At 66.6% G+C, this 20,440-nt stretch overlaps 2 protein-coding genes across 2 annotated transcripts; both read left to right on the top strand.

Moving 5' to 3' along the window:
* Positions 1-1,963: 1,963 nt before the first annotated feature.
* TBC1D10A (TBC1 domain family member 10A) lies at positions 1,964-14,118 on the top strand. The gene is made up of 9 exons (XM_080355611.1): positions 1,964-2,216; positions 5,222-5,321; positions 9,669-9,776; positions 10,070-10,176; positions 11,233-11,347; positions 11,607-11,672; positions 11,949-12,138; positions 12,422-12,576; positions 12,788-14,118. Exons 1-9 carry the CDS (start codon positions 2,014-2,016, stop codon positions 13,178-13,180), a joined length of 1,437 nt encoding a protein of 478 aa, XP_080211737.1. The 5' UTR covers positions 1,964-2,013; the 3' UTR covers positions 13,181-14,118.
* Positions 14,119-15,641: 1,523 nt separating this feature from the next.
* CASTOR1 (cytosolic arginine sensor for mTORC1 subunit 1) lies at positions 15,642-20,361 on the top strand (the record flags this gene model as incomplete). The annotated part of the gene is made up of 9 exons (XM_080355560.1): positions 15,642-15,754; positions 15,868-15,938; positions 18,400-18,593; positions 18,705-18,837; positions 19,054-19,177; positions 19,746-19,859; positions 19,952-20,034; positions 20,130-20,224; positions 20,296-20,361. The coding sequence occupies 9 exons, from the start codon at positions 15,642-15,644 to the stop codon at positions 20,359-20,361; spliced, it is 993 nt and encodes a 330-aa protein (XP_080211686.1).
* Positions 20,362-20,440: the final 79 nt, after the last annotated feature.

Below are 20,440 nucleotides of genomic sequence, written 5' to 3'. Positions count from 1 at the left end.
AAAGCTCTGAAATGCAGAAGTCACACTTTTACATCCGGTGTGGGGCCCGAACGTCATGGGCCCGCTCGAGGTCACCCAGCTGTTCTCCTCCAGCTGTGGCCGGTGGCGGCACCACCGCGGCACTCGCTGCCCGAGCAGCTCCCCAAGGGACGCGCGTTTCCCCGATGTCCCCAGCTGGGGCTAAGGTGACGTTTTCAGCCGAGCCCGTTACCAGCCAGGCAGGACTGAGCTCCCAGCCCAGTGCTCTGGTAGGAAAACTTCCCACTAGAAATAGCTCGTGGAGCCTCGCCAGCCCCTTTCTCTCTAAATATTAGTGGAAAATGTTGTAACAGACGGTGTGTGCGTCTGTCTCGTACAAAACAACGGTTACCGGAGCCTTCCCCTTGTGTAGGGAGGACCCGCAGGGCTGGGGATGCAGGAGCAATCTGGAAGTAGGTTGAGTTGTTAGTGATGTTAACGAGCTTTGGTCCTTTGGCAATTTACCCACTTAGAGAGTGGTCTTGGCTCTAATAAAACCCCAATTCTTTGCTTTTCAAGGGAGAAAATGGAGTGCTCAGCTCAGTGCCGGGAGGTGGGATGGAGCTCGGGGCCTCGCTCCATGCAGAACCTGCTCCTGCCAGGCCTCACCAGGCAGGTCCTGACAGCACCTGGAGCCAGCGCTGTCACCCAGTCACTTACACCTCCTTTGTGGTTTATTTTGAGAAGATCTGGGCTGGTTTCACCTGTCTGTGCTGGAGATTATGAGGAACCACTGGGCACAGTGCCAGCTACAGGGATAGAATCATAGAGTTGAATCACACAATCATTTTGTTTGGAGACACCCTCAAGATCGAGTTCAACCATTCCCCCACCCCTGGCACTGCCCCATGTCCTGAGAACCTCATGTCCATCTGTCCAGCCCTCCAGGGATGGTGACTCCAGCACTGCCCTGGGCAGCCTGTTCCAATGCCCCACAGCCCTTTGGGGAAGAAATTGTTCCCACATCCAACCTCAACCTCCCTTGGTGCGACTTGAGGCTGTTTCCTCTGCTCCTGGCGCTTGTTCCTGGGGAGCAGAGCCCGACCCCCCTGGCTCCAAGCTCCTTTCAGGCAGTTCAGAGATCAGAAGGTCTCCCCTCAGCTCCTGTTCTCCAGCTGAACCCCCAGGTCCCTCAGTCTCCATCACACTTGTGCTCCAGCCCCTCACCAGCTCCGTTCCCTTCTCTCCACTCGCTCCAGCACCTCAAGGTCTTTCTTGGCATGAGGAGCCCAAAACTGCCCCAGGACTTGTGGCTTGGCCTCCCCAGGTCCCAGCACAGGGACGGTCACTGCCCTGGGCCCGCTGGCCACACCAGTGCTGGTACCAGCCGGGATGCTGGTGGCCCCTGGGCACACGCTGGCTCATGTTCAGCTGCTGTCACCAACACCCTCAGGTCCTTTTCCATCGGGTGCTTTTCATCTGCTCTGCCCCAGCCTAGGGTGCTGCCTGGAGCTGTGCTGACCCAAGGGCAGCTCCATGTGCAGGACCCACGGGCTGCGGCAGATTTGAGGTGTGATGTGCTTAGACAGGGAGTAACGTCTGTGGCTTCAAACTGTCCCCTGAGCGCAGCATGGGCATCCCCATGGGAAACTGATCCTCCTAGCGCCCCATCCCAGTGTGCGGCCAGTGCATCCCCGGTGTTGTCCCAGTGGGCACAGAGCGCAGCCCCGCAGGGTCCCAGCGCAGCCCCGGTGCCCGCTGTGGCTCAGACCAGCCCCAGTCCGGCCCCGCCCCTCGCCCCCTGCAGCCCCTCCCCGCTTGCTTGGCACCCGTGGGGGCGGACACAGGCGCTGACAGACAGCTCCCTCCCAGGCACTTGGCCAATCTCCTCTCGGGGCGGGCCGTCTCCGTCGGTCTCCATGCGGCTGATTGGCGGAAGCGCCTCTCCCGCCCAATAGCGGCGCGGCGCGGGGGCGCGGCCCGGCGGGCGGGGGGCGTGGCCGCCGCCGTGGCCGCGGCATGGAGGAGCGGCCGCGCCGCCGCTGAGCCGCCGCCATGGCCAAGAGCCGCGGGGGCGGCGGGCCCGGCTCGCCTGGCGGCCACCACAGCCTGGCCGGGACCCGCGAGAGCCTGGCCGAGCCGGGCTGCGACGAGCTCAGCTCCCTCGGCTCCGACTCGGAGATTAACGGCGGCGGCCCCGAGGAGCGGCGCGTCGACAAGTTCGGCTTCATCGTGGGCAGCCGCAGCGCCGAGGGGCCGTGAGTGGGGCCGGGGGCGCGGCCGGGGGCGCGTCTCGGGGCGCCGAGCGCTCCTTGGAGCCGCCCTGGGCCGAGCCGGAGCCGCCGCCGGCCCGGCAGCCCCCTCAGGGCCGGGCCGCGGCGCCTGGCCGCTGGGCCGGGCCGGTAGCGGCTCTTCCCGCCCCGGGGGGGTTGTTCTCCGCCCCCGGCCTTGGCGCTGCGCCCGTTGGGCCGGTGCGCGCAGGAGCGGCCGCTCCCGGGGCGGGATGGGGGAGCGGGTGGGCGCCAGCGCGGCCGCTCCGGGGCCGGTTCGGCTCCGCAGAGGAGCCAGCGCGGCCTCCCTGGCCTCCCCGGCCTCCCCGCCCCGGTGCTGCCGGCGCGTCCCCGGCGTCCCCGCCGGGCAGCGCTGCCGCGGGGCGGTCAGAGCCCCGGGGCGGGAGCTCCGCGGTGCCCGGGCGGCTCCCAGGGGCATCGCGGGCGCCGCAGCAGCCGGGATGGCATCGAGAGCCCCGAAAGCGGCTCCAGCCGCCCCCGTCTCCGATGAGGGAACATCTGGGGCGCAGCATCCGCCTCGGCAGCGGCGGCCGGGCCGCTGGCGGCACCCGGGGCTGCGGCTGGTCACCTCCCGGCCTCTTCTCCCCAAGCGCCGGATTCCGGCGGGTTTTTGCCCGCTGTCAAACGGGGAGGCCGGGCTGTCTTCGGCAAACTGCCGGGAACCGGCCTGGGGCGCCGCTGGGCAGGGCGCTGTGGACAGGGGGTGACAGCGGCCTCGCCCCGGAGGAAGCGCCGGGAGGAAGCCGGGCAGCCCGAACCAGCGCTGCGCCCCGGGGCGGTGCCGGCACCAGGAATGTGCTCCCGGAGAGCTGGTTCGGCAGCGTGTTTGGTGTTTGCCTTCTTGGCCGTGGTTTCGCAGCGACACCCGGGGTGACGCGTGGCAGCCCCGCTCCTCTCGGCCTGGGACGTTACCTCCCCCATGGTTTGCCCGCCTGCGCGCTCTGCTGGCACTTGATCCCCTGCCTCAGTTTCCCCATCTGCGAGGCGCACGGTGTTCACCTGCGGGCATTACTCGGCTGGTCTCCAGGGGAGGAGGCACCAGCGGTTTGGTTGCTGGGGCTGGGCAAGGAGCGTCGCTCTGGGTGATAAACCCCGACCCTGCACACCAGGACCACAGCTCAGCACCGCAGGAACAGGGTGATCTCTCCTGCCCAAGGTGCTGCACCTTGTCCCAGCCACTCACTGTTCTGGGGACACTTTGGGTGTCCTAGCTGTTCGCTCTATAGCAGCCCCTGAGTGCGCAGGGTGGGTGTCCCTGTCCCCAGAATTCAGTGGGTGGCAGCTCCTGCGGACAGAGCTCCTGGTGCTGGGGGCAGGTGGGGGTGTGAGGAGTGTGGTCACGGGACTGAGTCTTCCTCCCATGCCCTGCAGGTGCACTGGGGCCCTGTCCTGCCCTCCTTCGGGGCTTTTATCCACTCCACGACTCCCCCAGGATGGATAAACAGGAGCACGTGGCCTTGCTCCATGGCTGTCAGATTGGGGTCCCTCTGGCTCAAGGGGTTTTGAGGAGGCACAGGGAGAGCAAGCGGGTGTCCCAGCATCTCTGGAGGGTCCATGGGCACCGGGAAGGGCTGAGCTGTGGGGCTGTCACCAGCATCGCAGGTGTGGGGCAGCACCTTCCCTGCATCAGGCAGCTCGGTGCCCTCGCCCCATCCTCCCTGCTTGGCCATCTGAAATGCCTCCAGTCCTTGTGCCATGCCCGCTGCCAAGCAGCCATCAGCTGGTAACAGCTTCCAGTCTGGGCTGGCCGGGCTCCAGCAGGCCCGCTGCCAGCTCCTGTGTCCAGCGTCCCGCGCTCCTCAGCTTCCCACGCCTCGGAGAGCTCCGGCAGCCCCGGCGCGGGGCCAGCGCTCCCTCCGTCCCCGTGCCGGGCTGTGCTGCGGCTGCGGAGCTGCGGCCATTCCCGTCCCGTGCTGGGGAGGTGGGGTGGCCGCACTGAGCAAAGCGGATCCCTTTGGAGAGGATTTGCCAGCCAAAACAATCGCGCTTGGCCCCGGCTGACCCTGTGCGGCGGGTGGGACGCTGCGGGAAGGGCTGGGCAGGAGCGGGCAGCGCTGCCAGCTGGACGCGGCCCTGGGCTTGCTGTGCCGCTGGTTTTCCGGCTTCTGCCACGGAGGGATCTGGGGGAAGCAGAGGCTGCGTGTTCTGCAGCGGGGCCAGGGGCTCTGCGCCCATCTGGGGGATGCTCGTTGTCCAGACCACTGTCCTTGTGTCCTCAAGGCCGCTCCTGGGATTAGCGCGGTGGCGGGGCAGCGCAGAGCTGAGCCTGTGGAGGCATCGAGGCCTCTTAAAACAGCCCTGCTCTACTGACAGCGTGAAGGAGCTTCTGCTCCCCGCGGGGTGTCTGTGCACCAAGCTGCCGTCACCCCAGCTCCCCAGATCAAAGGCAGAGGGTGCCCCGGGGGGCTGGAGGCCACAGCTTCGTCTTCAGCATCACGGCAGCATCCCTGCCTGTCTCGGCAGGGTTAAATCGCATTTGTTGCTGGAAAACACTCTCCTCCGTCCTGGGGGACCCTCTGCTGGGCTCATTGCCGGGCCTGGAGCAGCGCCAGGGTTTTGGGGCACGAGCACAACCGGAGCCGTGCAGATGACATGATGCTCATGGCCACGGATTTCTCTGTCTGCAGCCAGTGCCTGCGGGGGACCGGGCCTCGCTCAGCTCCGCCTGTGCTCCCCGCTTCATCGCCCTGCTGGCGCACCCGTCCCCGGGCACAGCTCCCCAGGGTGCTCGGGCACGTGGTGGGGACGCTGCAGGTTGCTCCCAGGAGGGTTTGAGCTGGGGCTCCGCTGGCGTGGGGATTTCGCAGGTGGTGAGCGCTTCCAGCAGCACCAAGCAGCTGCCAAAACGCCGGCGCTCTGGAGCGTGTCCCAGTCGGGCTTGGCACCTGGGGGAGGGCTGCCAGGGTGCTGGAGGGGACAAGGGGCTGTGCCGTGGTTGTCACCATGCTGACCGGCCTCTCCCCTGTCCCCAGGCTGGAGGAGGTGCCCTTGGAGGTGCTGCGGCAGCGCGAGTCCAAATGGCTGGATATGCTCAACAACTGGGACAAGTGGATGGCCAAAAAACACAAGAAGGTGAGCGAATGATAGCTGTATCCCCTGGGGCTGCCCAGGGACAGCCGTGTGGGCGAGAGGAGGGGGCAGCGGGGACAGCTGGGTGCAGCGGTGTCCCCTGAGGCTTTGGGGCAGCCTGCGTGTCACCAAGTCCCCGCAGACAGACATGTTGCCTTTGAATGCTGCTGTTGGCTTGAATGGGCTGTTCCCTCCCCGTGACGCTCCTCATGGTGGGAGGGAAGCTGGGGCCGGGGGCTGTGCCTGCGGTCCCCGAGCCAGCCCGTCCTGCTCCCGTCTGCTCCCGCCGGGCTGGAGCCTTCCGAGGGTTCTCTGGCTGCCTGCAGCAGCCGGGGGAATTGTTCGGTCATGGAAACTTCTGGTCTGAGCATCTCGGAGACCAAAAAAAGCTCTGGGTAGGAAATGTTTGAGCCTGATGCGTGTGACGCTGCTCTGCCAGTAGGGTCCCCAGGGGACTCATGGTGGCGTGTGCTGGGTGGCTCTGTGGTTTGGTCTGTTGGCTCTCCCGGAGCTCCCGAGCCCGCGAATGGGGCAGGGACGGGATGCAGCAAGTCCTGGGCTGCTGCTGTGTGTCTGGAAGCAACGAGGCTGCTGGCGCAGCCCAGCGGTGCCTGAGGGTGGCCAGAGGGCTCCTTCCTCCTGCTCTCCCTCCTCCTCCTGCCCCTGGGCTGGTGGAGCCTCCTGGCACCGCTGCGTGTGCTGTGCTCCCAGGGTGCCATCCCTGCTCGCTGCCTGGTGACCGACACAGGGATCCCTCCTCTGGTTCCTGGCCGCTCACAAAGGATCTGGAAGAGATTTTGGGGGCACGGCAGGCGGGCGCTTTGTTCTGCCGTTGTGCCACAGTGTGGCCCTGGGCTCGGGTGGGAGCTCCGGCAGCCGCACGGCTGGCACAGGAGCTCCCTCGTGCCTGGGCTGAGCTCCCAGGGGCTGGTGTGCTGTATAATCCGTCCTGCAGCAACAGTCCATGCCCAGAGCCTCTGTGCTCTGCTCCAGAGAGCTGCTCGGTGCCCAGAGCCCTGGGGCTGCTGCGGGCAGGGTGCTGGTGACCATCCCAGCTCTGGCAGGAGCCCGGCTGCTTTGGTCCGGGGCCATGCAGCGCGGTGCCGGTGCTGCTGCTCTTGGGGAGCTCCCCATGCCGCTGAAAACCCTGGTGCCTCGCCCGGGTTGGCTCATGGCCCGAGGATCTCTCGGGCCAGCTCCTGCTGAGCTCCCTCACACCGGCACCGCTCTGGGATCCCAAAACGCTCCCTCCCTCGCCCGCCTGGCCCGGATCCCAGCACCATGTGCTGTGCCAGCACCATGTGCCAGTCCTTGCCCTTTCCAGACAGATCAGTGGAGGACAGACAGACTTGTGGGCAGCTCCCATCGCTCTCTGGGGCCAGCAGCGCTCCAGCTGCTCTTTGCTTTCAGCATCTCTCAGGAAGGGTACAGAGGGACCCTGGGGGCTGGGTACCCCCAGCACAGAGTGATGGCGGGACCTGGTATGGAGCCAAGGGGATGAGATGCTCAGCCCTGGGCAGCTGGAGGCGCTGCCAAGCCAAAACCCAGAGAGGTTGTCTGAGGTTCAGCAAGGGAGAGTGCCAGGTCCTGCACTTGGGTCACAACAACCCCATGAACGTTCCAGGCTGGGGCAGAGCGGCTGGAAAGTGCCCAATGGAAAGGGACCTGGGGGTGTTGGTGACAGCAGCTGAACGTGAGCCAGAGTGTGCTCAGGTGGCCAAGAGGCCACCAGCATCCTGGCTGGAACCAGCACTGGTGTGGCCAGCAGGCCCAGGGCAGCGACCGTCCCTGTGCTGGGACCTGGGGAGGCCAAACCGCCAATCCTGGGGTCAGTTCTGGGCCCCTCACACCAAGAAAGGCCTTGAGGTGCTGGAGCGAGTGGAGAGAAGGGAACGGAGCTGGTGAGGGGCTGGAGCACAAGTGCGATGGAGCGGCTGAGGGACCTGGGGGGTTCAGCTGGAGAACAGGAGCTGAGGGGAGACCTTCTGATCTCTGAGCTGCCTGAAAGGAGCTTGGAGCCAGGGGGGTCGGGCTCTGCTCCCCAGGAACAAGCGCCAGGAGCAGAGGAAACGGCCTCAAGTGGCGCCAGAGGAGGTTGAGGTTGGATGTGGGAACAATTTCTTCCCCAAAGGGCTGTGGGGCATTGGAACAGGCTGCCCAGGGCAGTGCTGGAGTCACCATCCCTGGAGGGCTGGACAGACGGACATGAGGTTCTCAGGACATGGGGCAGTGCCGGGGGTGGGTTATGGTTGGACTCTATGATCTTGAGGGGCTTTTCCAACCAGAATGATTCTGTGACTCTATGAGGTGGTTTCATTCCTGGCAGCAGAGCCAGCAGGAAGGGCAGCCAGCTCAGACCCAGAGCCGACAGCAGCACAGAGCTGCCCGCGGCCCCGGGCATCGCCCGCTGTGTTTCCTGCGAGCACAAAGGCCCCTCGGGACCTGCGGAGTAAACAAGCCCGGCTGCAGTGGGGAGCAGCAAACCCTCCTGGGGACACGGTGTTGCCACCACGCTGGGCCAGGCAGCTTGGAAACCAAACAGCCCGCTCCTGAGTTACACCGGGAAACAGGGAACAGGGGCGTTGAGCAGGTGGGAGGGACTGGGGTGGCTTTGGGAGCTCTTGGCCATGGATGCAGAGCCCTGGCATGTCTCCAACAATTGGCATGTGCCATCAGAGCAGGAACATGAGGGCTGGAGGCCATAAAAGCAGCGATCTCATGTGTCCCCATCTTGCCAAGGACCATGGGGAGATGCTGCTGCCGCTCCAGGAGCTGAGGGTCTCTGGTTTGGTCTGCGCTGCGGTGCTGGCAGTGGCGGGTTAAGCCAGCTCGGCTCCCACTGCGGGGCAGGAACCGGCAGCGCTGCCTCGCCTGGACTTTAGTCCTGGCCGGTGCCCTGTGCCAGGGAAGCCGGGGGCCGGCTGTGGGCACGGAGCGGGTGGTGTGTGGGGCTGCGACCGGGCCTGCCCTGTGCCTGGGGTGAGCTGGGAGCTGGGAACCACCCCTGCATCCCCAGTGCTTCCCATGGGCCGTGCTGGGTGGGGGGAGCCACCTGCTGCCCACCTCAGCTCCAGCGTTTGCTTCCCCAGCTCCGAGGCAGGGCCGGGCTTGTTGGGAGCTGCTTGCAAAGCACAAAACCTCGGCTGGCTCCTGGCACCACCGGCAGCTCCTGCAGGCCAGTGCAACTCCAGCTGCTGTCACAGAATCACAGATGGTTTGGGTTGGAGGGACCTCCCCAGCTCCCCAGTTCCCCCCTGCCATGACAGGGACATCTGCAGCAGCTCAGGGTGCTCAGAGCCCCGTCCAGCCTGGCCTGGGATGTCTCCAGGGATGGTTCAGCCACCACCTCTCTGGCCAACCTGGGCCAGGCTCTCACCACCCTCAGCCCAAACAATTTGTTCTTCATGTCTAGTCCAGATCTCCCATCTTCTAGTTTAAAACCATCACCCCTCGTCCTATCACAACAGGCCCTGCTCAAAAGTCTGTCCCCATCTTTCTTATGGGCCACTTTTAAGTCCAGAAAGGCCGCACTAAGGTCTCCCCGGAGCTTCTCTTCTCCAGCTGAACAGCCCAGCTCTCTCACCTGTCCCCAGCAGAGCTGTTCCAGCCTCGGGTCATTCCTGTGGCTCCTCTGGCCCCTCTCCAGCAGCTCCATGTGTGTCCTGACTCTAGAGCTGGATGCTGGAGACGCAGCCCAGGACACGGGTGGTTTCTGGGCTGCAAGTGCACATGGCCAGGTCATGTTCATCTCTCACCCCCCAGCACCCCAAGTCCTTCTCCTGGGGGCTGCTCCCCATCCCTCCATCCCCAGCCTGGGCTGACACCGGGTGTTCCCTGACCCAGGTGCAGGTCCTTGCACTTGGCCTTGTTGAACCTCAGGAAGTTCATGTGGCCCCACTTCTCAAACGTGCCCAGATCCCTCTGGATGGATCCTGTCCCTCAGGTGTGCCACCTGCACGACGCATCTTGGTGTCACCTGCAAACTTGCTGAGGGTGCACAGGATCCCACTGCAGAGGTCATTGATGAAGATGTTAAACAGTACTGGTCCCAGTACAGACCCTCGAGGGTCACCACTTCCATCCAGCCGAGCTGCTGTGGTGAGAGCGGTGCTGGGGTGAGCAGGGAGCGCAGGTCCCCATGCCGTCCTGTCAGTGTTTGTGACACCAGGAGCTGTCTTGGGAGGTGTGACTGGGCAGCCTGTCCCCAGGGCGCAGGGACGTGTCCCCCGTACAGGGAGGCAGCAGGGGCCGCCTGTGACCGTGCTGCCAGGCCTGGCTCCCATCTTGCCCCGTGGCCTCTTTGCTCCCCACGTTCAGTGATTTTCCCCGTGACGCTGTGTCTCTCCTCAGATCCGGCTGCGGTGCCAGAAGGGGATCCCGCCCTCGCTGCGGGGCCGTGCCTGGCAGTACCTCTCTGGGAGCAAGGTCAAGTTGGAGCAGAACATTGGCAAGTTTGACGTGAGTGCCGCCGAGGACCTTCCTGCGCCGAGCGAGGGGGACAGTGCTGGGGTGGCTCCTGCTCCCTCCGGGGCTGCGGTGTCTGTTGGGGTCCCAGATGCTGCTTATTCCTGCTGGGGGGGCCAAGGGCGCTGGTGTCCCAGCCAGTGTGGGCTTGTGTTCCGGGCAGAGCCAGGACCAGCCCCGTGGCTGCTCCGCCAGCTCCCTTAGGGTCACAGTGGCCCCACATGCCAGAGTGGGGCCAGCACCGTGTCACTGTGGGGTGTTACTCACCCCACTTCTCCCCTCCCCAGGAACTGGATCTCCTGCCGGGGGACCCGAAGTGGCTGGACGTGATTGAGCGGGATCTCCATCGGCAGTTCCCCTTCCACGAGATGTTCGTCTCACGTGGAGGCCACGGGTGAGTGGAGCTGCTGTGTGTCTGGTCCTCGGCAGCCAGCAGGCTGGACCAGCTCTGTGGGGTGGGCACTGGCCACCCAGCTCACAGAGCCACACTTGTCCCCTGCGGTGTCCCTTGCGGTGTTCCCTGTAGTTCTTGCACGCCCCCCAGCTCACGGGGCATCCAGCCCTGGGCTGAGAACAGGACAGCTTCCCAGGAGCTGGGTGTGTGGGTCGCAGCCCTTGGCACCAGCTCTGACACTGCTGGGGTGGGAATTGCCGTGGTAGGAGGTTGGAGGGAGGAGGTGTCCAGCTGTGGCCCCTGTTTCACCAGGGAAATGCTGTTCCTCACGTGTCAGGGAGTGTCTGTGCCGCTGTGTTTGCAGCTGTGTCCTGCCCGGCCACAGCTCACCCTGAGCTGGTATCCCCAGGAGATGGTCGTCTCCCGGCCTCGCTGCTCAGATCCGTGCAGGATGGGGCCTCCGTGGGCAGAGCGTCCCAGAGCAGAGCTGGGGTTGTCACGGAATCACAGAACAGTTTGTGTTGAAGGGCCCTCCCCAGCTCCCCAGTGCCCCCCCTGCCATGACAGGGACATCTGCACCAGCTCAGGGTGCTCAGAGCCCCGTCCAGCCTGGCCTGGGATGTCTCCAGGGATGGTTCAGCCACCACCTCTCTGGCCAACCTGGGCCAGGCTCTCACCACCCTCAGGGCAACAATTCCTTCCTCATGTCCAGCCTGAGTCTCCCTCCTTTAGTTTAAAACCATCACACCTTGTCCTGTCGCAACAGGCCCTGCTCAAAAATCTGTGCCCATCTTTCTTATCAGCCCCTTTTCAATACGGAAAGGCCAGAAATAGGTCTCCCTGGAGCTTCTCTTCTCCAGGCTGAACAGCCCAACTGGCGTCCCATATCCCTGGGTTTGTGTGAAGAGGGACTGACCCAGGCTGGTGGGGAAGCCTCGTGGCCGGGCTGCGGTGCGGGGTCACCGTGCGGTGCCCAGTGCTGGTTTGGTCCCTGGGGGAGGCTGCGGGGCCACGTCCATGCCCTCCCTCCACCTCTCCCTCCCGGGGTCTCCGCAGGCAGCAGGACCTGTTTCGGGTGCTGAAGGCGTACACGCTGTACCGCCCGGAGGAGGGCTACTGCCAGGCCCAGGCGCCCATCGCCGCCGTCCTGCTCATGCACATGCCGGCCGAGGTACGAGCACACAGCTTGGGGGACGGGGAGACCCGGGGGCTGCAGAGCGGGCACCGGCGGGAGGGTGGGGGTCTCTTTGGGTGCTGCTGGTGGGCAGGGTGCTTGGCTCACAGCACCCGTGTACCCCAAAGCTCGGCTGGTGCAGGGGGATGCCCTGGGTGTGCTCTGCCTCCTCCCTTGGTCCCTGGGAGCAGGGTGGGAGCTGCGGGACGTCCCCTGGGGACACCGGGGTGCTCACCCGCTGTCCCTTGGCCTGCAGCAAGCGTTCTGGTGCCTGGTGCAGATCTGTGAGAAGTACCTGCCCGGCTACTACAGCGAGAAGCTGGTGAGTGAGGGGCCTGCGGTGCCGTTGGCAATGGCAAGACCTGGGGTGGCTCCAGGCCCTAAGCTCTGAGAAAGAGCTTGGGCAGATCCTGGTGCTCCCACAGCCCCCAGAACACCCCAGGGGTGGGGGCTCGGCGTAGCTTTGCTCCCGGGGTCCGTGGGGCACAGCTTTGCTCCCGTAGCTGGGTCTAGGGGGTGGCTGCTCCTTGGGGGAGCTGATCCCGGGGCTGGGCTGGGGTTAAGGCGCTCGCGGGGGCGCTCACTGCTGTCCCTGCAGGAGGCCATTCAGCTGGACGGACAGATCCTCTTCTCGCTGCTGCACAAGGTCTCACCCGTGGCCTACAAGCACCTGAGCAAGCAGAAGATCGACCCCATCCTCTACATGACGGAGTGGTTCATGTGCGCCTTCTCCCGCACGCTGCCCTGGAGCTCTGTCCTGCGCGTCTGGGACATGTTCTTCTGCGAAGGTAGGAGCTCCCCACCATGCTCCTCTTTCACTCAGGGTGACTGCCTGCAGCCCCTGTGGCACATGGGGCCCGTTGTAGGGCAGGTTTGGGGCAGCCGCATGCCTGGGGTAGAGACTGGGCTCTTTTCCTAGGGGTTCAGGGGCATGTGCATCCCAAATCTACCCTCTTGCATGTCCCGACTGCCAGTGGGACTGGGATCTGGAGTCCCACAGCACCTGAGGGACACAGTGACAGCGTCACCCCGTCCCGCTGGGCACTTGCTGCCTCACCTCTCCCCTCGCAGGGGTGAAGATCATCTTCCGGGTGGGCCTGGTGCTGCTCAAACACACCCTGGGCTCCTCGGACAAGCTCAAGTCCTGCCAGGGCCAGTACGAGACCATGGAGCGGCTGCGGGCGCTCAGCCCCAAGATCATGCAGGAGACCTTCCTGGTGCAGGAGGTGAGGTGCTGGGGGGCCTGGGGGCCCAGTGCTGCCCAGTTGGCCATGCTGCTGGACTGGGATGCCCCATGGTGGGTAGAGATGGGGCGCAGCTCCCAAAAGGCTTGGATTTGGGGTTTCCTCTGTGCAGGGGGGTATCCCAAGGGGACTGAGCCAGCCCTGGGTGACGCTGTTGGGGGAGACACTGATGGCCCAAGTGTGTCCCCCCCAGGTCATCGAGCTGCCGGTGACGGAGCGTCAGATTGAGCGGGAGCACCTGATCCAGCTGAAGAAGTGGCGGGAGACGCATGGGGAGCTGCAGTGCAAGTCCCCCCCGCGCCTGCACGGTGCCAAGGCCATCAGCGAGGCCGAGCCCCCCACCCGCAAGGCGCTGGAGCCTGTCCCCTCCATCATCGTCCCCCCGGGGCCCGCCCCCGTGCCCAAGGCCCGCAAGAGCAAGGAGAAGAGCCGAAACAAGGGCCCGGCCAGCCCCGCCAACGGCCCCGGGGCTGAGGGTAACGGGGCACCTGGTGCGGCCAAGGAGCTGCTGCACCCCCAGGTGTCCCCCCACCACCAGTCCAAGGAGAGCCTGAGCTCCCGGGAGAGCGAGGACACGTACTTGTAGGGCCGGCGCGGCGCTGGGTCTGCACCCCAGGCTCAGCCGGGCTGCGCGCGGACCCGGGCTCCAGGACACCGGGGGGGCTGTGCGGGGACCCGGGGTGCCCGGCGCTCTGAGCGCGAGGGATGGGGACAGCGTGGGCCCTGTGCACGGGGGTGGGCTCAAAGCCGAGGGCACCTGTGGGAGCTTGGCCAGGGGTGGTGGCCCAAGGGGCCGCTGTCGCTCTGCGCTGGGTGCCCACCCCGCAGGGTGCTGGCACCACGAGCGGTGGGAGCCCTGGCAGGGGTGGCTGAGCCACCCGAGCTCCCAACCCACGGCTGGGGGGGCCAGGCTGCTCTGCAGGCCCTTCTCTCTGTCCCAGAGCCCCTCAACCCACTGCCCCTGAGATCCCCCCAGAGCCCCCACCCTTCTGCCCACCCCCTGCCCACCGGGCAGACCCAGTTCCTGAGCCCTCGCGCCTGGCGCAGGGGGACTGGGGGTACGTGAGGAGCTGGGGGGACCCCTCCCCCCCTCCTCTTTATCTAGTGAGGATGTATCGAGCTGTAGCCCTATATGTAGTTACCAAATTTACCTACTCACTGAGCCTATTTATTATTCCTCCGTGGCAGTAACCGTGCAGGACGGGGACCGAGGGTGGGAGCTGCGGGCACAGTGTGCCACGGGCAGCGGGTTTGATGCCAGACTGGGAGGCTAAAGCCCTCCCGCCCCATCCCTGGGCTCCCCACGGCTCGGGGTGGGGGTTCACCCTGCTGGGGCTCTCCCCACCGCTGCCCCCCACCCTGGGGCCCTGGCGGAGGTGAGACAGGGTGCCCGTGGGGTGGGTGAGCGGCCGGGTGCTCGCCCCTTGTGGGGTCCCCTCTCTCCCCCCTGCCAGGGGTGGCTTTGTAAAATAAAGCGGGGAAAATGGTTTTGTACAAAGGGGTAAATAAAGCAGGATTGTGTAAAGGCGCAGCCTCCGTTCCCAGCGTGTCTTCCTGTCGCCCTCTGGTGCTGCGGCTTGAATGGGGGCAGGGGATGGGGGTGTGGGTGCTCCCCCTCATCTCCCACCTCCTGCTGCAGCAGCTTTGGGGGTGAACCCTGCCATGGACCCCGTGTCCCCTGGGTGGTCAGGAGGACGGGTGCTGGGGGGGGTCCTGGGAATGGTCCTGCTGCTGTCACCTCTTTCACTGCCCCAGGGGAGCCCCCAAGGGTGGCCAAGCCCCAACCCGGCCTTGCTGCCTCACCCAGCGCTGGAGCTGCCCGTGTTTGGGGTGTAAATGGGGGGACACCCAGACCTGCCCCAGCCCATGACAGCCGTGGTGGCTGCCAGGCCCTGGGGTCTCGGAGGTTCCTGGGGGCTGACATGGGGTGAGTGCCTTTCCCGGCACCCAGACCTGCTCCCTCTCCCGGTGCCACAGCCCCTGTGGCCCAACAGAGCCAGGAGCCTCCTAATTGACCCTATGACACCCCAGAACTTGACTTTTCCTCACACAAAATGGTGCCCAGGCCCTCCCTCCCCCCCCACCCCATGCTTCCCGCACGCAGGAATTCCACCCGAACCTCCGTTCCTCCCTCCAAACCTCCCTGTTCCCGGGGGTGGCTGCAGGACACACCTGGTGCTGGGGATCCCCTCTGCCCCCCAAGACCGCTGTCCCGGTTTTGGTAAATCGCGGCTGCTTTGGGCTCTGTCCTCCCCGGGCCGGGGCCAAGCACGGAGGGTGCTGGGGGAGCCCGGCCGGCGTGCGGTGGGTGCGGCGGGAACCGGGCTCCCAGTGCGCCCAGTTCCAGCCTGACTGGTGCCGGTGAGCTGGGCTGGTGAGTGCGGGAATGCGGGGGAGTCCGGGACTCGGAATTTGGGCTGGTTCGGGTACCCCGGGGCCCCTGGGCGGGTCCGGGCCAGGGTCGGGCACTTCGGGGCTCGGAACGCGGGCTGGGGCGGGTGCTCCGGGGCTTCAGGTCGGGACCGGGTCGGTGACCCCAGGGCTCGAAATTGGAGATGTTTTAAGTGTCCCGGAGCTCCACACCGGGTCCGGGTCCCGCCGCCCGGGGCTCGGAACTGGGGCTGGTTCGGGTACCCCGGGGCTCCGGGTCGGGTCCGGGTCCCGCCGCCCGGGGCTCGGAGCTGGGGCTGGTTCGGGTACCCCGGGGCTCCGGGTCGGGTCCGGGTCTCGCCGCCCGGGGCTCGGAGCTGGGGCTGGTTCGGGTACCCCGGGGCTCCGGGTCGGGTCCGGGTCTCGCCGCCCGGGGCTCGGAGCTGGGGCTGGTTCGGGTACCCCGGGGCTCCGGGTCGGGTCCGGGTCCCGCCGCCCGGGGCTCGGAGCTGGCGCTGGGGCGGGTGCTGCGGGCCGGGCCGGGGCCGGGCCGGTCCCGTCGGGACAGCGGGGGCGGGGCCGGGGGGTCAGGGCGGGGCCGCGATCGCCCCTCCCTCCCGCGGGCGGGGCGGGGCCGGGGCAGCGCTGGTGGCGGCGGCGGGGCCGGTGCGGCCGCCATGGACCTGCACATCCTGGAGCACCGGGTGCGGGTGCTGAGCCTGGCCCGCCGCGGGCTCTGGCTCTACACCCACCCGCTGCTCAAGCTGCTCTTCTTACCCCAGCGCTGCAGGTACCGGCCTTCCTCTCCTTCCCCCTCCTCCTCCTCCTCCTCCTCCTCGGGTGCCCAGCACCACTCCAGCCCCCGAGCTCTGGCGGGGTCGACAGCGCCGGTTTCTTCTTCAGATGCAAGTTCTTCAGCCTGACGGAGACCCCCGAGGACTACACCATCATGTTGGACGAGGAAGGCTTCAAAGGTACCGTGCGGTGGCCTCCGCGGCCGCCCCGTCCCTCGCAGAGTGGGCTGGCACCGCAGACACGAGTTGTGCCGGTTCTCAGCCCACCCGAGTGCAGCGATGCTCCGTCCTGGGCCGCGGGGAGCGAGTCCCGGCTTGTAGCGAGGCTCCCTGGGTACGTGCCCATCCCCGGGGCTCCCGGCCGGCAGCGCCTGCGCCGGGGATGTACCAGCTTGCCCAGTTGATGCTCTCCCAGCCTGGCCACCTTTGCCCTAATAACCCCCTTCCCAGCCGCAGCCGCGTCTCCGCCAGCTCATGGGACTGGGCTGTGGAACCGGTGGGACGGTGTGTGGGACCCCGGCACCAGCCGAAGCTGCTCCGGGCCAGGGGCAGGTACCCCCAGGATCCCCACGGGCAGCACCCCGGTCTCTGCCTGCACCGCGTGCTGCTGCCCAGACCTGCTGCCGTTGGTCCCTTGGCCACTGTCATCTTGTCCCCCTGCTCGGTGAGGGCCGGGACCGGCCAGCGTTTCGGCAGAGCGGGGCCGGTTCTGTGCCCCCCAGGGCTGGCAGGGGTACACCCTGCCTGGGGGTGCTGCGGGCAGCAGGGCCCAGGTTTTGGGGTGTCCTGGGAGGGGCTGAGCCCTTCTAGGCTGGTCCCCATCCCTAGAAGGTGTCATTTGGTGATGTCCCCACCGCCGGTGACCCAGCGCATGCCTGTGCATCAGCCTGACCACTGGTCTGGCCGGGGGTACCGGCCCAACGGGTCGTGCTGGGGGGGCCGGATCCTGTCCCAGCTTCCCATGCCCAAACCTTCCTGCTGAGGCCGTGGGACCGGCCGCAGTTTATCACCTTGGCGGTGCCCCAAGGAGCAATGGTCAGCGCTGCGGCCATGGGGCACTCGCCGGCCAGATCCAGCTCCCACCTCCCTCTCCGGCCCTTTGCTCGGAGCCGGGGCCGTGGGGCTGAGCTCCCCCCGCAGAGCCAGAGCTGTTCCCCACGTATTGTTTTATTTCAGGGCCTGTGGACAAATATTCCTCAATCCCGAGGGGAGGGCGGGAAGCGGCGAACAATGGTCCTGCGAGCCGGCAGCCCCGCTGTGCCGTGTCCCCCGCCCCGGGGCTGGGGGGCTGCCAGCGTCCCCCCGCTGTGGGGCAGGAGAGGGGCCCCCCAGGAAAGCTGCCCCTTCTCTTCCCTTGGGGATTGGGATTAACCCCCGGGATGGGTGGCAGGGGACAGTGGGGTCCCCGCCTTGTGCCTCACGGCCTCAGCCAGGGTGGTGTTGAAAAGCGATTAAGCAGCAAATGCTGGGACAGGTCCCATGTCCCCAAGTCTCCCCCACAACACTTGGCCCTGGGCTGGAGCTGAGGCTGTTCTGGCGCTTCCTGCACAGGAACAGGCGCTGGAAACACCCGCCGAGGGCCCGGATCCGGCCCTGCCCCGAGCCGAGGTTCAGGAGGGGGGTGCATCCCCTCATGGGGACCCATCCCCTCGTGGGGTCACCCCCCAGGGGTGCCAGACCCCTCCCTGGTGCCAGTGTCCCCCTGCTGGGTGTGATGAGTTTGCCTTCTCAGACGGGCTGGGTGCCGGGTGCTCACCTAAGGGCTGGGTGCTGGTGCTGGTGCTGGCGCGGGGCCGTCTCCCATGGGTGCTGCCTTTGCTGGGTGGGGGGAGCAGTCTGGAGATCCCTCGGGTGCCCACCCCACCCTGTCCCTTCCAGAATGGGGCTGAGAAGGGGGTGCCAGGGACAGGGGGTGCTGGGGTGAATCCTGGGGCACCCCGGCAGTGCCAGCCCCTCTCTGGGCAGGTGGGTGGGGTGGGGGGACAACTGCAGCCCCTGTCCCCCCCCGTCCTGGGCCAGGAAGGGACCAGCCAGTGCACACCCCCCACCAACAAAAGCAGCTTTTTGGGAGGCAGCGCTGGCCCCACCAGCTGGGGCTTGGCCTGTCCCCGCCAGGGTGGCATGAGGTGCCAGCACCCCCGGGACAGTGCGGTGCCCCTTCCTGTGTCCCCCCCAGTGCATCCCTGGTGCTGGATGCTGGGCTGGGGGTCCCGGGGTGCAGGGGATGGACTGAGCAGTCCCAGGGCCTGGCTGTGCCGGTTTTGGGGTGCAGAGCACCCCAGTGCCCCCTGCATCCAGCCCAGGGTGCTGGCATGGGGAAGAGAGACGTGTCCTGGGCCTGGGGGTTGTAGCCTCCACCCCTCTTTGTCCCTGTGGCCAAATTCAGCGCATGGAGGGGCTGAGCCTTCTCTGGCTCGTTCCAGGTGTGGATGGGGCTGGTCAGCACCCCCAAACCGGTGTCTCCAGCCCCACGCCAGGGGCTGATCCTGTCCTGGCTCTGCCGGGCCAGCTCACCTCCCGAGGGCCAGTGTGGCACCGGTGCCCGAGCCGCTGCCAGCCCCGTGGCACGGACGGGCTCACGGCACCGGCTGTGCCGAGCCCCAGGTAGCCTTGTGCCTCAGTTTCCCTTTATCCCTCGCAGAGCTGCCGCCCTCCGAGTTCATGCAGGTGGCGGATTCGACATGGCTGGTGCTCAGCGTCGTCTCCAACGGCCGGGCCCCCTCTGGCTCCCAGGCCACCGGCGTCACCAAGATCGCCAGGTCGGTCATCGCGCCGCTGGCCGAGCACCACGTTTCGGTGCTGATGCTCTCCACATACCAGACCGACTTCATCCTGGTGAGCGCCGGGGATGATGGGGACGGGGTCCCTGGTGGCTCTGGCGGGGGTGGGTGGGGACCCCGCTGTCCCCGGAGGTGGCAGTGCCAGCCTGACCCTGCACCCGGGCAGGTGCGGGAGCGGGACCTGCCGGTGGTGATCCACACGCTGGCCGGGGAGTTCGACATCTACAAGGAGGAGAGCGGCGAGTGTGTCCCTGTCACCTGCGACGACGTCAGCAATGGCTTCCTCAAGCCCAAGCCGGGTGAGTGACACCGAGTCTCATGTCCCCAGGGTCACCCCATCCCCAGGGCCACCTGGTCCTGTCCGGGATGCTCCTGCTGGTACCCACATCCTTACTCGCCGGGCTGCCCGTGTGCCCGGAGGGATGCCGGGCGGTGACGGCGGTGGCCACGGGGTGGCACTGCGGGACTGTCCCTGCGCTGTCCCCAAGCCTGACGGGTGCCTGTCCCCCTGCCAGCCGCCAGCCCCACGCTGCACCCGGTGCAGAGCCCCCAGACCCGCTTCTGCATCCTGACCGTGGCCCCCGACACGCTGCCCGCCATCGCCACCATGCTCATCGACGTCCTCTTCTACTCCCATAGGTGGGTCCGGGGGATGGGACATGGCGGTGGCCTCTTGCCTCATGTCTGCTGAACCATGGTGACATGTCTCCCCGCTGGCTCCCAGTGGCTTTTCAAGCTCTGGGTGTGTTTTGCAAACTGGTTTTGCCCTCCCAAGCATGGGGGCTGCGGCCACGTGGCACTGGGGGAGATGGGAGCCCTGAGGTGACGTGGGGACAAGCCCCCCGGTGCAGAACAGGAGGTGGGGGTTGCAAAAGGCTGGTGGGAGCCACGCTGGGATGTGGGGATGCTGCTGGCTGGGACCTCCCGTGTCACCTGGGGTGAGGTCCCTTCTGGTGGGAGTGTCCCGCTCTGGAGGCACAGCAGCGCTTTGGGGATGCCTCAAAACCCGGTGTCACCCCTGTCCCGTGTGTGGCCAGCACCTGCTGCCCCTCATGTGAGCTGCAGACCCCATGAGCAGCACCCACTCCTGGCCCCCTCTCCTGCTCCCACCCAGCTAACCCCTAAGACACCCAGTGCCACCACCAAGCCCTTCTCCCAATTTTGGGGGTTGTGACCCCTCCCTGTGGCTCTTTCCCCCTCCCCACAGCCCACCGCGGGACCCTGGTGCCACCAGCCAGGACCTCGACTCCATCACCTTCTTCGCCTTCTCCCTCATCGAGGGCTACATCTCCATCGTCATGGATGCCGAAACCCAGAAGCGGTAGGTGCTGTCTGTCTGTCTGTCTGTCTGTCTGTCCGTCCCATGGCTGGGGGCTCAGGCAGGTTGGGGTCACACTCAGCCCTCCCCATCAGGTTCCCCAGCGACCTGCTGCTGACCAGCTCAACGGGGGAGCTGTGGCGCATGGTGCGGATCGGGGGGCAGCCCCTCGGCTTTGGTGAGTGTGGCCATGGTGGCCGTGTCCCCCCTGTGCCACCCCCACTGGGGCTGTGCCACCGGGGCCACTGCTCACCCCGGGATCCCTTTTCCCAGACGAGTGTGGCATCGTGGCGCAGATCGCGGAGCCGCTGGCTGCTGCCGACATTTCGGCCTATTACATCAGCACCTTCAACTTCGATCACGCTCTGGTGAGCCCCTGCGCCCCCTGGGACGCGCCGCCCGGGGCTGTCCCCAGGGCTGACCCCGCTGTCCCCCGCAGGTCCCCGAGGAGGGCATCGCCGAGGTCATCCAGCTGCTGCAGCAGCGCCAGGACAGTGGCAGATAGCGGCTGCTGTCCCCACGCCGGGTGGCCCAGGGCAGTGGCATGGTGGGGTCCCCTGCTGCCCGCCCCCCCATTCCTTATT

The sequence above is a fragment of the Nesoenas mayeri genome (assembly GCF_963082525.1).
Source record: "Nesoenas mayeri genome assembly, chromosome: 17".
In the NCBI taxonomy this organism is placed as follows: Eukaryota; Metazoa; Chordata; class Aves; order Columbiformes; family Columbidae; genus Nesoenas; species Nesoenas mayeri.
This window is presented reverse-complemented; position numbering and strand designations above follow the sequence as displayed.